The sequence below is a fragment of the Lynx rufus genome, unplaced genomic scaffold (genome assembly GCF_022079265.1).
Source record: "Lynx rufus isolate CCGP_SWC_20201006 ecotype Redwood Valley unplaced genomic scaffold, mLynRuf1.p SCAF_9, whole genome shotgun sequence".
NCBI lineage: Eukaryota > Metazoa > Chordata > Mammalia > Carnivora > Felidae > Lynx > Lynx rufus.
In genome coordinates, this window is record NW_025814897.1 from 6,278,075 (window position 1) to 6,291,558 (window position 13,484).

The 13,484-nt window shown below is 38.6% G+C and overlaps 1 protein-coding gene across 1 annotated transcript in view; it reads right to left on the minus strand.

The window, feature by feature from the left end:
- Positions 1-13,484, minus strand: part of ALKBH8 (alkB homolog 8, tRNA methyltransferase) — a 57,560-nt gene that overhangs the window by 9,563 nt on the left and 34,513 nt on the right. The window contains exons 9-10 of the mRNA XM_047071377.1: positions 5,952-6,103; positions 3,164-3,420 (exon numbers count right to left, since the gene is read on the minus strand). Of these exons, the coding sequence (XP_046927333.1) occupies positions 3,164-3,420; positions 5,952-6,103 (409 nt within the window). The remainder of the gene's footprint in view (positions 1-3,163; positions 3,421-5,951; positions 6,104-13,484) is intronic.

The following is a 13,484-nucleotide window of genomic DNA, read 5'->3' on the forward strand; positions in this document are numbered from 1 at the left end:
GCCTTCCCGAGAAGTCAGACAGTGCAGGAGGCTCTGGGAATAGCAGACAGGAAGGAATACACGCGGACAGCCACTGATAAAATGAATACGAGCAATGGAAGGTAACAGTACTTGTGGGTTTCCCACTCTTCTAAATATATTCCTTCTCGAATAGCTTCAGATTTATACCTCAGTTTACCAAGAAGTCATTTTTCTCAATTGTAACAGGATAATGTTATCATCATGACTAAGTCAGTGTGGTTGACTTCAACCTAGCTTCTTGGTCACAGATGCTGCCTGACTAGATAAAGTTAAGGGTTATCATCAAGAAAGTGCAAAAGCAGGGGCGCCTGGGTGGCTCAGTCAGTTGAGCATCCGACTTCAGCTCAAGTCATGATCTCGCGGTCTGTGAGTTCGAGCCCCGCATCGGACTCTGTGCTGACAGCTCGGAGCCTGGAGCCTGCTTCAGATTCTGTGTCTCCCTCTCTCTCTGTCTCTCCCCCACTCATGCTCTGTCACTCTCTCCGTCAAAAATAAACATTAAAAAAAAAGAAGAAAGTGCAAAAGCAGAGCTCATTGAGAAACATTTTGGACAGTGCCTTAAGATTACAAAATCAGAAATATCACTTTGATTTTAAGTGGCATATCAAAACCTACTTCTTCAACATGAAAAAACATAATTCATTCGATCTTTCTCTTTATAAACTAAAACTTCATCCAAACATAATGACAATATACAACTACTAACAATTTATCGTGATGAAAAGCTATGCTTTTATCTCTTAATGCCCAAACCTTTCCTCAAGCACAGGAGTAACTTACTTTGTTGACATAGGTGTGTCATGTCAAGGATGAGGTGCAAACACATTACGCACAATCTGATGTGCTACAGTAGCCCGTGAGCGTAGATGGCTCTCATTCTTCTCGCCTACTGTCCTCACTCTAGTCCTCCCTCCCTAGTTTGAGAAAGGGAAGCTTCAGTCCTCCCAGAGCAGCGCTGATGTATTTATAATAATGCACTAGTGCAGGGAGAACTTTCTACTTCCCAGCATAGGAGAAAAAAAAGTCGACCTTAGAAAAAGGAAATTACAGCAACTGAAAACAGAAACCCTGGCATAAGAGACAGGTGAGTTCAGATTCTGGGCCTAGCACTGTAACCTCGGTCACATTTTTTAATCTACTTAAGCTTTAGTTTCCTCAACAGTAAGACACCAATAAATAGTAACCTTTATATTTTCCTACTATGAATAAAAGCACACTATATTTGGCGTCAGAGGCATGGGTTTAAATCCCAGTTATATTCCCTAATTCTACAACATTAGGGAAGAATACAGTCTGTGAGCCTCCGTTTCTTCATTAGTAAAAAACCAGATGAAAATATCTGCTTGACAACCGACAGAATCAGAGAAGATATTTGCAAATGACATATCAGGTAAAGGGTTAGTATTCAAAATCTATAAAGAACTTATCAAACTCAACACCCAAAAAACAAATAATCCAGTGAAGAAATGGGCAAAAGACATGAATAGACACTTTTCCAAAGAAGACATCAAGATGGCTAGCAGACACATGAAAAGATGGTCAACACCACTCATCATCAGGGAAATATAAATCAAAACCACACTGAGATACCACCTCACACCTGTCAGAATGGCTAAAATTAATAACTCAGGCAACAACAGAGGCTGGTGGGATGTGTAGAAAGGGAACCCTTTTGCATTGCTGACGGGAATGCAAACTGGTGCAGCCACTCTGGAAAACAGTATTTTCCAGAGTTTTTTTCCTCAAAAAATTAAAAATAGAACTACCCTATGACCCAGCAATTGCACTACTAGGTATTTACCCAAAGGATACATGAGTGCTGTTTCAACGGGGCACATGCACCCTAATGTTTATAGCAGCACTATCGACAACAGCCAAAATATGGAAAGAGCCTAAATGTCCATCGACAGATAAACGGATAAAGATGTGTTGTGTGTGTGCATGTATGTGTATGTATATATGTATATGTGTGTGTATACATATATATACATATATATACATGTATATTGCTGAGTAATATTCCATTGTGTGTGTATATGTGTATATACATATATATACATATATACGTACATATATATACGTACACACACACACACACACACACACACACACACACACACACACAATGGAATATTACTCAGCAATCACAAAGAATGAAATCTTGCCACTTGCAACAACGTGGATGGAACTAGAGTATATTATGCTAACTGAAATTAGTCAGAAAAAGACAAATATCATAGGACTTCACTTATGTGGAATTTAAGATACAAAACAGAGGAACATAAGGGAAGGGAAGCAAAAATAATATAAAAACAGGGCGGGGACAGAACATAAGAGAGTCTTAAATACAGAGAACAAACTGAGGTTAGCTGGAGGGATTGTGGGTGGAGGGATGGGCGAAATTGGCAAAGGGCATTGAGGAGGACACTTGTTAGGATGAGCACTGGGTGTTATATGTAGGGGATGAATCACTGGATTCTACTCCTGAAATCATTACTGCACTATATGCTAACTAAATTGGATGTAAGTAAACAAACAAACAAACAAACAAACAAATAAATAAATAACAGGATTAAAAAAACCAGAAAATATCTGCTTTAACTTTCTCATATTTAGAAGGATCAAAGCAAAGAAAACGGCTTCTATAAATATCCTTTCCAGGGGCACCTGGGGTGGCTCAGTTAGGTGTCCAACTCTTGATTTCCGCTCAGGTCACGATCTCATGGCTCATGGGATTGAGTCCCACGTCAGGCTCTACGCCGACAGCACAGAGCCTGCTTGGGATTCTCTCTCTCCCTCTTTCTCTCTCTCTGCCCCTCCCCCACTTGCAAGCTCTTTCTCAGAATAAACATTAAAAAAAATGTAAATATCCTTTCTAACCTGTAAAGAGTTTTACAGATATAAGATAGTATTACTGATAAAATAATCTCAGGAAGCAAAATCTAAGGAAAGGGAAGGGGGAAATTACAAATAATGGCATGCATGCCCACAAATTCTTGGGGAATAAATAAGAATGAGTGCTCATTAATTTTCCATCTGTAATGGCCTAATCAACAAACAACATTATATCATAAGGCAGAAAGAAGGTGCTAACAACCCTTACAAATAAAGCAAAAGAGAGCCAGAGGCAACAATTACTTGCCATGTATAACTCCTTATTGATGCCAAGATACTTTCCGTTTCCACAGCCAACATCAGCCACTAACGAACCACGGGGCAAAGCTTTCAAAAACTCCACCACATGTGGCCAAGGGGTATGTCTTGTGCTGCTGAAGTGCCCAGCAATCTCCTCGTAGACTCGGTGGACATACTCTTGCTCCAGTTGTGAGGCTTCTCTTTCGCTCTCTGGAAATGATGGGGGGGTCGCCTTCATCTGGCTGTCACAGACCAAAGGGTAACCTAATGCAAAAATTAAGCAATAAAAACTTTTCATTTTTATCCAAGTGATTCATAAGGTATCATGTTTTCTTAAAAGAACAAGCAAATCGATCCAAATTTGGTGACGGGGGCTAAGCAGGCTCTGATTTATCAGTTTAAAAATAGGTGGTACCTAACAAGTCTAATTATACGTGCAAGGGTCTAACACACACACAAGGGGAAAAATCCATGTGTGACAGAAATGACTGCAAGTCTGCAGGCCATATAATGCAGGTGCCTATCACCACTCAGGATTAAGGGTCCTCTCATTCAGGAAAGCTTCCTGACGGGCCTGGCCCAAACAGAAGAAGTTTAGCTGAACCAACATGACGTAGGGTTGTTCTCTTGGTGGGCAGAGGAGACAGGACTTCTGGGGCCCTCAGACTCTCAGAAAAACAAGCCCTAGGAGCAAAGTGCATCATTTGGTAATGATCACAGGCATTTAAGCGAGCACTCTTTCAAGCAGTTTGTATGTGTGTTCGCAGTTCTCACAGGAACATCATGAGCCGGCACTACTGCATCCACTTTACAGATGAGGCAACGGAAGCAGAGAACATCAAATAACAATCCTCAAGGAACAAAGATGGCGAGTCGTAGAGCCCGAACTGCACCCAGCCGGTGGGAACACCGGAGCCCACATCTTCAGTGACTACAGGTGTCGCCTCCTTCAGTTGAATCAGCAAACCCCAAGGAGAACACAATCAAGTCAAGATGACGAAGGAAACTTAGGATACACTGTTATTCTAATTAACTGAATTCTGAAGTTGTCCTTTGTTCTCTGCAATCATGTCTAATACTCATTTTAAATCCTTGTCTGTTCTCTGCTGTCCTATAATTTCCCTTTATCTTCAGCCAAAGTCCATGATACACATCATTTTATTCTGGAAAATAAAGGAAAAAGGAGTGGTGTCCCTGGAGAAACCACAGTCAGGACAAAGGAAATAATCAGAAATCGTGAGGCAGCTAAGAATTGGGCTGCAGTGTTCACGGCTTCAGGAATTCTCCCCGCCTATAGTTAGAGGGTGCTGAACCTTGAGCAATGGGGCAGGAGATAGCTCATCTATGCTAATGTGTGAGGTGGAGCTCTAAACAGTTTATGTGGACGTTTCAGAAAAGGGCAGCCACAGAAAGCCTGAGGGCTCTAAAACGTACATGTGAAAACAGACAGGTTACCTTATCTTGGTCACATCAGAATCCGACACAATATACATTAGAATTATCCTAAACTGATCTTAGGAACATTTTTATTCTCTTGGAAATTACAAACATCTAAGTTAGCTAAAGGGAGGAGCAACCCTTATCCTTAAAAACCCACACATTTTGACAAAGAGTGTCTAAAAGATGGCCTTGCACGTGAAAATCATCTGTAAACTGAATATACATTCAGAGCTTCTACAATACGCCTCACATTTAATTAATGTCCACAACAAAGAAACATTTGCATAAGAAAACCGGCTCATCTTTCCAACTAGACTTCAGTTCCTGGAGAACATGAGCCATGCTTTACTTGTCAGTATCTTATAAAACTACTGGCAGTTTACGGGGCGCCTATCTGACTTCAGCTCAGGTCATGATCTCGCAGTTCCTGAGTTCAAGCCCCGCGTTGGGCTCTGTGTTGACAGCTCGGAGCCTGGAGCCTGCTTCCGATTCTGTGTCTCCCTCTCTCTCTGCTCTTCCCCTGCTCATGCTCTCTCCCTTCTTCAAACATAAATAAACATTTAAAAAAAATTTTTTTAATAAAAAAATAAATAAATAAATAAAACTACTGGCAGTTTAGACACTCAACAAATACTAAATAAGCTTTTTTTTAATTGATAAAAATTTTGATGTTTTAAGGTAGCAATGACACTTTTAGCAAAAGAAACAAAAATCTGAAGTTTCACTAGATATCAAATATAGTAATTTCAAGTTTTCTAACAGATACTATTTACAAAATGAAAGGGATTTTTATTCACTGGGTCTAAGAAATACAGGTCATGATGTACTTGTATAGATAAGTAGAAATAACATACTCCTGACATGTTTTTGAGCACTTCTTTTATTCCCTTCTAGATTTCCAAACTGACCAAAACACAAACCACTGTTTATCCCCCTAGAGTTACCTACTTACTAAGGAACAATCTGTCATCTCTAACTTCCTCACTGGGTTAATGAGAAGTAATTTAGAAACAAGACAAGCTGTTTCCAATAAAAACTATTTTTGTATAAGTGATATTTTAATGTCCTACAAGTGTGACTCCAATAAATAAAATATTTATTCAGCATCCAACTATGCTCAATTACTATATTTAGGAAAAATAAAGATGAATAAAATGCAGTCCCTGCCTTCAAGGAATATAAACTCTAATGGGGATGGGTTAAGAAAAGTCTACATTAAGTACAACACTAAGCAAAATATGGAAAATACCCTTAGTGAAGTTAAGACCGAGCTCTCCTTGGTTCTAATGGGACTTTAAAAGATTTTTACACTTGATTTACTCCATTGTACAGTGAAACCAAAATTATATACTTACTACAATTACAAGGTGTTTGCCTCACTTTCCTAAATGTAAATGATGTCCTTATTCCCCTCTTGCTTAAAGTTAAGTCTCCAACGTCACTGGTGATAATTCCACTTTTGTGACCCTTGGATGCTTGAACAGTATCAAATTTTCTGGGTGTGATTCTAAAAACGACAGTCAAAATAATTTATTTAACACTGCATTCATAAAAGTATTTCAGGTCCTTTTAAAAACAGTAAGGGAACAGAGCAAATTTAGAAGAATTTATTGCAAATATCTACTGGATTTCCTGAATTGTTAAGCATTGTAGAGAAAACAAAAAATAGAAGTCTCTATCTTTTAAAAAGTTATCTTCAGGGTAATCATATTAAAAAAATGTACAATTAACAAATTATTCAAGAGATACAAACACAGTAACTAATATTTAATACCAATTATGAGAGAAAAAAAATAAGGAACAGAAGGAGCAAAGAGGAAACAAACAGTAAAAAAAAAAAAAACCAAAAACAACAAAAAAAACCCATTTAAATCCAATCAACAATTACGTCAAATGTAAAAGGACTAACATATCCAACTAAACAAAGAATGTCAAACTGGATTAAAAAAATAAAGTCCAACTCTATGTCAATTATAAGAGATGCATACCTTAAAATAAGGACAGATAATGGTTGAAAAGAAAGACTGAAAAACAGGATAGAACAGCACTTTCAACAATAGCCAAATTATGGAAAGAGCCTAAATATCCATCAACTGATGAATGGATAAAGAAATTGTGGTTTATATACACAATGGAATACTACGTGGCAATGACAAAAAAATGAAATCTGGCCATTTGCAGCAACGTGGATGGAACTGCAGGGTATTATGCTAAGGGAACTAAGTCAGGCAGAGAAAGATACCATATGTTCTCACTCATATGTGGATCCTGAGAAACTTAACAGAAGACCATGGAGGGGAAGGGGAAAAAAAAAAAAGTTAGAGAGGGAGGGAGCCAAAACATAAGAGACTCCTAAAAACTGAGAACAATCTGAGGGTTGATGGGGGGGGTGGGAGGGAGGGGAGGCTGGGTGACGGGTATCGAAGAGGGCACCTGTTGGGATAAGCATTGGGTGTTGTATGGAAACCAATTTGACAATAAATTTCATATTAAAAAAAATTGTTTTTAAATGTCTTTTCCACCCTGAATTATACTGGGGTCTTTGTCAAAAATCAACTGATCTTATATATGTGGATGTATTCTGCCCCAATGGTTTGTCTATACACCAACACTATACTCTTTTGATTATGTAGCTTCAGTAAATTTTAAAAACTGGGTAAAATAAATCCTCCAAAACTGTTCGTCTGTTTCAAGATTGTTTTGATTATTCTAGATCCTTCCTATTTCCTTATAAATTTTAGAATCTGCTCATCAGTTTATATAAAAAGAGTCTTAAGATTTTAACTGGAATTACACTGAAACATTAGATCAACTTGGGACAACCTCTGAACAATATTAAGTTTCTATCCATGATCATGGCATCTCTATCTCTTCGTTCTTTCTGGTCTTCTTTAATTTCTCTCAGCAGTGTTTCATGATTTTCAGTGTGTATGTGTTGCATATCTTTTGTTAAGTTATTCCTAAGACTTAAAACTTTTTTTAAAAAATGTTTATTTATTCATTTTGAGAGAAAGAGTGGAAGCAACCTGGGGGAGGGGCAGAGAGAGAGAATCCCAGGTAGGTTCAGCACTATCAGCACAGAGCCTGATGTGGGACTTGAACCATGAACTGTGAGATCATGACCTGAGCCAAAATCAAGAGTCAGACACTTAACTGACTGAGCCACTCAGGTGCCCCAAGATTTAAATCTGAGGCCAAGTTTTCTGCTTGATTTACCCTAGCAAGTTTATCTCCCTATAGAGGTGGGTTTTACATTCAGAGAGAATGTGCTAAGCCTCAAAGGTCTGAGCAAATTATACAAAAGCGTAATTTTATACTTAATGTGTTGATTTCTCTTTACTAAGAGCCAGATACGTTTTTTCTACACACCTAAAAAAGAGAAAGTTCAACTATATCATTAAAATGGATTTGATCCTGAAGTGAAAATAATGTATTTCAGCTCTGTTTTCGTTTTGTCACTGTTATACTGTTTCTTCAATTTGTTGTTAGAACCAGAATTCTCAAAAGGCAACAAAAGCAAAAATAAACAACTGGGACTACATCAAACTGAAAACCTTCTGCACAGTGAAGGAAACCATCAACAAAATGAAAGTATCTAAATATATAAACAACTCATAAAACTCAATAGCAAAAAAACAGTCCATTTAAAAATGGGCAGAGGATCTGATGAGACATTTTTCCTAAGACATACAGATGGTCAACAGGTACATGACAATGTGTTCAGTATCACTCATCATCAGGGGAATACAAATCAAAACCACAATGAGATATCACCTCATACCTGTTAGAATGGCTCTTACCAAAAAGATAAGAAATTACAAGTGTCGGCGAGCAGGCAGAGAAAAGAGAACCCATGTGCACTGTTGGCTGGAATATAAACTGGTGCAGCCACTGCAGAAAACAGTATGAAGGTCCTCAAAAAATTAAAAGTAGAACTATCCTATGATCCAGCAACTTCACTTCTGGATTTCTTGTTTCCAAAGGAAACAACTTGAAAAGATACCTGCAGTCCATGGTCACTGCAGCATTACTTACAACAGCCAAGACTTGGAAACAACCTAAGTGCTCGTCAATGAATGAATGAAGAAAACGTGTGTGTGTGTGTGTGTGTGTGTGTGTGTGTGTGTGTGTGTGTAAGGGAGAGGGAAGGGTAATGAAATATTATTCAGCCATAAATAAGAAAGAAATCTTTCCATTTGCAACAATGTAAATGGACCTTGAGGGTACTATGCTAAGTGAAATAAGTCTGGCAAAGAGAAACAGATCCCGTATGATCTCACATATATATGGAATGTAAAACAAAAACAAAGCAAACTTGGAACACGTGGGTGGCTCACGTGGTTAAGCATCTGACTCTTGATTTTGGCTCAGGTCATGATGTCACCTGATTGTGAGATCAAGCCCTGCATAGAGGTCTGTGCTGACTGTGCGGAGCCTGCTCGAGATTCTCTCTCTTTCCCTCTATCTCTGCCCCTCCCCCACTCGTGTTCTTTCTCACAATAAATAAATAAACATTGTTAAAAAACCTTACAGGTATGCTGAACAGACTGGTTGCTGTGGGGCTGGTGGGGGCGGGCCAGGGTAGGCAGAGCTGTGCAAAATGGGTGCAAGTGGTCAAAGGTACAAATTTCCAGTTACATAAATAAATCCTGGGCATGCAGCGTATAACATGGTGACTACAGTGAATAACACTGAACCGCATATTTGAAAGTTGCTAACAGTAAATCTTAAAAGTTCTCATCCCAACAAAAAAAGCCTGTAACTACATGTGGTGATGGGTGTTAACCAGACTTACTGTGATGATCATTTCACAACACATACAGATAAAGAATCATTATGTTGTACACTTGAAACTAACACAATTTATATGTGAATTATATCTCAACTTAAAAAAGAATCAGAATTCCCAGGCTAATATCTTTTTAAACCACATCATAATTAACTAATTCGGGTACTAAAACGAAGTATTTTACAGGTCTTGATGCTATTTTAAAAAGAATTTTATTTCAGGGGCACCTGGGTGGCTCAGTTGGTTAAGCGTCCCACTTCAGCTTAGGTCATGATCTCGTGGTTCTTGCATTCAAGCCCCACATCTGGCTCTGTGCTGACAGCTCAGAACCTGTAGCCTGCTTTGGATTCTGTGTCTCCCTCTCTCTCTGCCCCTCCCCAATTCTCTCTCTCTCTCTCTCTGTCTCAAAAGTAAATATTTTTTAAAAATTTTTAAGTATTCTATTTCATTTTCCAAAAATTAATTTTTGAATCTTGACCTAGTATGCTACAACTTTACTATATTCACGGTTTAGTTCTAACATTTGTTTAGATTTCCTAGGATTTTCCTACATCCACAATCATAAAGAGTTTTACTTCTTCCTTTCAAATCTCAATGATCTTTACATCTTTTTCTCGACCTACTATACTATGTAAAACACCCACTATAATATTCAATAGAGGTAGTGAGAGCAGACATCCCTGCCTTGTTCAGAATCTTAGGAAAAAGCATTCCATATTTCACCATTCGATAAAATGTTAGCTGTGGGTTCGTCACAGATAGCCTTTATCCGACTAAAGATGTTTCCTTCTTGTCCTAGTTTGCCAAGTTTTTATCATGAATGGATGCTGAATTCTGTCAAATACAATTTCTGCATCAATCAAGATGATTAAATATTTTTTTTTCTCCTTTGTCCTTTTAATGTCATGAATTACACGTTTTGGTTTCCAAATGTTAAACCAATCTTGCAATCCAGGGATAAACTCTACTTGGTCATGATGTATTTATATATATATATCTCATACAATCGGATTTTCTAATATTTTTTAAGAATGTTTTCTCATCTCTGTTATGACAGATATCGGTCTGTAATTTTCTTTTGTTGTAATGTCTTTGACATGTTTTCGTGTCAGGGTAATGCTGGTCTCATAAAACAAGTTAGGAGAGTGACTCTTGGAAAACAGCTTGCACTGAAGGCAATTTTTTAGAAGCAAAAGCAAGCAATCATTGCCTGATTTTATATGATTATTACCCTGATAGCTGAAAATGATTAAAGCTATGGTATTAAATGCAGTCAAGATATTTTAGTACAATGAGTATCTTGAAACTCTTATTAGCAAGTAAATTTCTCTATTGAGGACTAAGTACTTCTCTGTTATGGCTCTTTTCTTTTTTTTTTTTTTTAAATATGAAATGTATTGTCAAATTGGTTTCCATACAACACCCAGTGCTCATCCCAACAGGTGCCCTCCTCAATGACCATTACCCACTTTGCCCTCCCCTCTACCCCCATCAACCCTCAGTTTATTCTCAGTTTTAAAGAGTCTCTTATGATTTGCCTCCCTCCTTCTCTAACTTTTTTTCCCCTTCCCCTCCCCCATGGTCTCCTGTTAAGTTTCTCAGGATCCACATAAGAGTGAAAACATATGGTATCTGTCTTTCTCTGTATGACTTATTTCACTTAGCATAACACTCTCCAGTTCTATCCAGTTATGGCTCTTTTAAGTCAATTACTTCACTTGCCTACAATTAAAGCTTAGACAAAGGCCAAGCAATACTTAACTGCTTTTCTGAGATTTTCCGCAATGGGTAATCCATAGGTTAAGAATAATGAATTCTTGGGGCTTTTGGGTGGCTCAGTCAGTTAAGCATCTGACTTCGGCTCAGGTCATGATCTTGCGGTTCATAGGCTCAAGCCCCGCATCAGGCTCTGTGCTGACAGCTCAGAGCCTGAAGCCTGCTTCAGATTCTGTGTTTTCCTCCTCTCTGGCTCTCTCCTGCTTACATTCTGTCTGTCCCTCTCTCAAAAATAAATAAACATTTAAAAAAAATTTTTTTAAAGAATGAATTCTTTAAACAGTACTGAACATCCTTTTTTTCCTTCTGTACTCAAATTACAATCTAGTTGAAAAAAATCTTAAATAAAAAGATAAAAACATTTTTTAGATTTAAATAATAGTTCAATAGAAGAGACATCTCAAGGATCAAACAATCTTTAGGAGTTTAAGGGAGAAATTATTTCAGGCTAATGTACCCAGAAGTTTTATAAATCATAAAGGAAGTCAAGGTTGAGCTTTACTGTAAAAACAAAGGAAAGGAAGCTTACTGCACTGAGGGCTGGCGCAAGTGGAAAGGCTAGAGGGTACAGAGGGCACCATATAAATTCGGAGGAAAGAGAGCAATCGAGTCCAGCTGGACCATCATGGTTAAGGGCACAGATCCTGAAGCCAGACTGCCTGGCTTCTCATCTTGGCTCTGACACTTAATGGTTCTATGACTCTGTACAAGTTCCATAACCTCTTTATGTTCCAATTTCCTTTAAAAATGGGACAAAGCATGGAACAAACTTTCCACTGTGACAGGATGAGTTAAGTCAGCAAACTGTGTGAAACTCTAAGCACAAGGGCCAGCACAAAGAAAACGCTCCAAAAGTAAAAGAAGAATCAAAGAAATGTATAAATAAGGGCCTCCCCAGGCAGTCAAATACCCTCATGGAGTGAAGCAGGTGGGCTTGTTTAGAAATGTGTCATTTGATGGGGCGCCTGGGTGGCGCAGTCGGTTAAGCATCCGACTTCAGCCAGGTCACAATCTCGCGGTCCGTGAGTTCGAGCCCCACGTCGGGCTCTGGGCTGATGGCTCAGAGCCTGGAGCCTGTTTCCGATTCTGTGTCTCCCTCTCTCTCTGCCCCTCGCCCATTCATGCTCTGTTTCTCTCTGTCCCAAAAATAAATAAACGTTGAAAAAAAAAAAAATTCTAGGAATACTTGAAGCCATTGGATCACCTCACCTTTTTCATTTACTGTAAGTAAAAATATTTTAGATGGCCATGAAAAGAAAATCAGGTAAATTTAAGCCTCACTGCACAAAATCAGGCCATCCGTTTTTATGGTTCACATTCAAGACAGGTTACAAATTCATTTACATGTTCATTTCCTTGAATTCTTATAAAAATGAATCAGTTAAAATCTTCAAGCAGGACATTATTAGTAAGTGAAGAACTCAGCAGTATTTTAAGTCGAATAGAAGTAAATTTTAATGGTATGATGTCTCCCTTCTTAAGACTAAAGATATATTCTTATCAAAAGTGCATAAACCCATTTCTTTGAGATTAGATTCAGTTAAACAAACTCAAAGTGAGGGACATTCTAGAAAACAACTGGCCCCTTAAATATGCCAAAATTATGAAACACAGAGAAGTTGAGGAACTGTTTCAAATTAAAGAAGACTAAAGAGAACTGACAAGTTAGCATGTCATAGGCAGAGTCCCAGATCAGAGGGGAAGGACACTGTGAACTCACAGACGGATCCCAGGTCAGAGGGGAAGTGTACTATAAACCACTAGGAAAGATCCTCTGCTTGACCAAACTTTAGTTGGCCTTCTATGAGCCTGATTCAACCCCATCCTTGGGCAAGAGCCCAATTTTAGAAAGAATCCTGTTGAGTCAGTTTAACCAGAATCCCCCACTCTAGATATCTGATTGTCCTCAATAACCAAACATATTCCTCACTCCCCAACTGGCACCCCCCGGTGACCTCTGATCTGCAAGCATCCTATGTGGATTTAGCCAGAAGTGCCCCCACCCCCAGCCCCCCGCTCTGGCCCCATCACTGATGTTTCCTCTTCGTAATTTTCCCTCTACTGACACTGCCCCACTCCCATCCCAGCTCCTTGGCTATCAATCCTGACTTTTCCTTGTTGTATTTGGAATCCGGGCAAGTTCTATACTGTGGTCCCTTTTCTCCTACTGCAACAGTTTGAGTAAAATCTGGTTTTGCTACTTTAACTACTGGCAGTCTTTGACAAGACTGAACTATGAAGTACAACCAGCAAAATCTGTAGATGGTTTGTGTAAGACTGTGCTAAGAGTATTTTTATCAATGTTGAGTTTTCTGAATTTGAG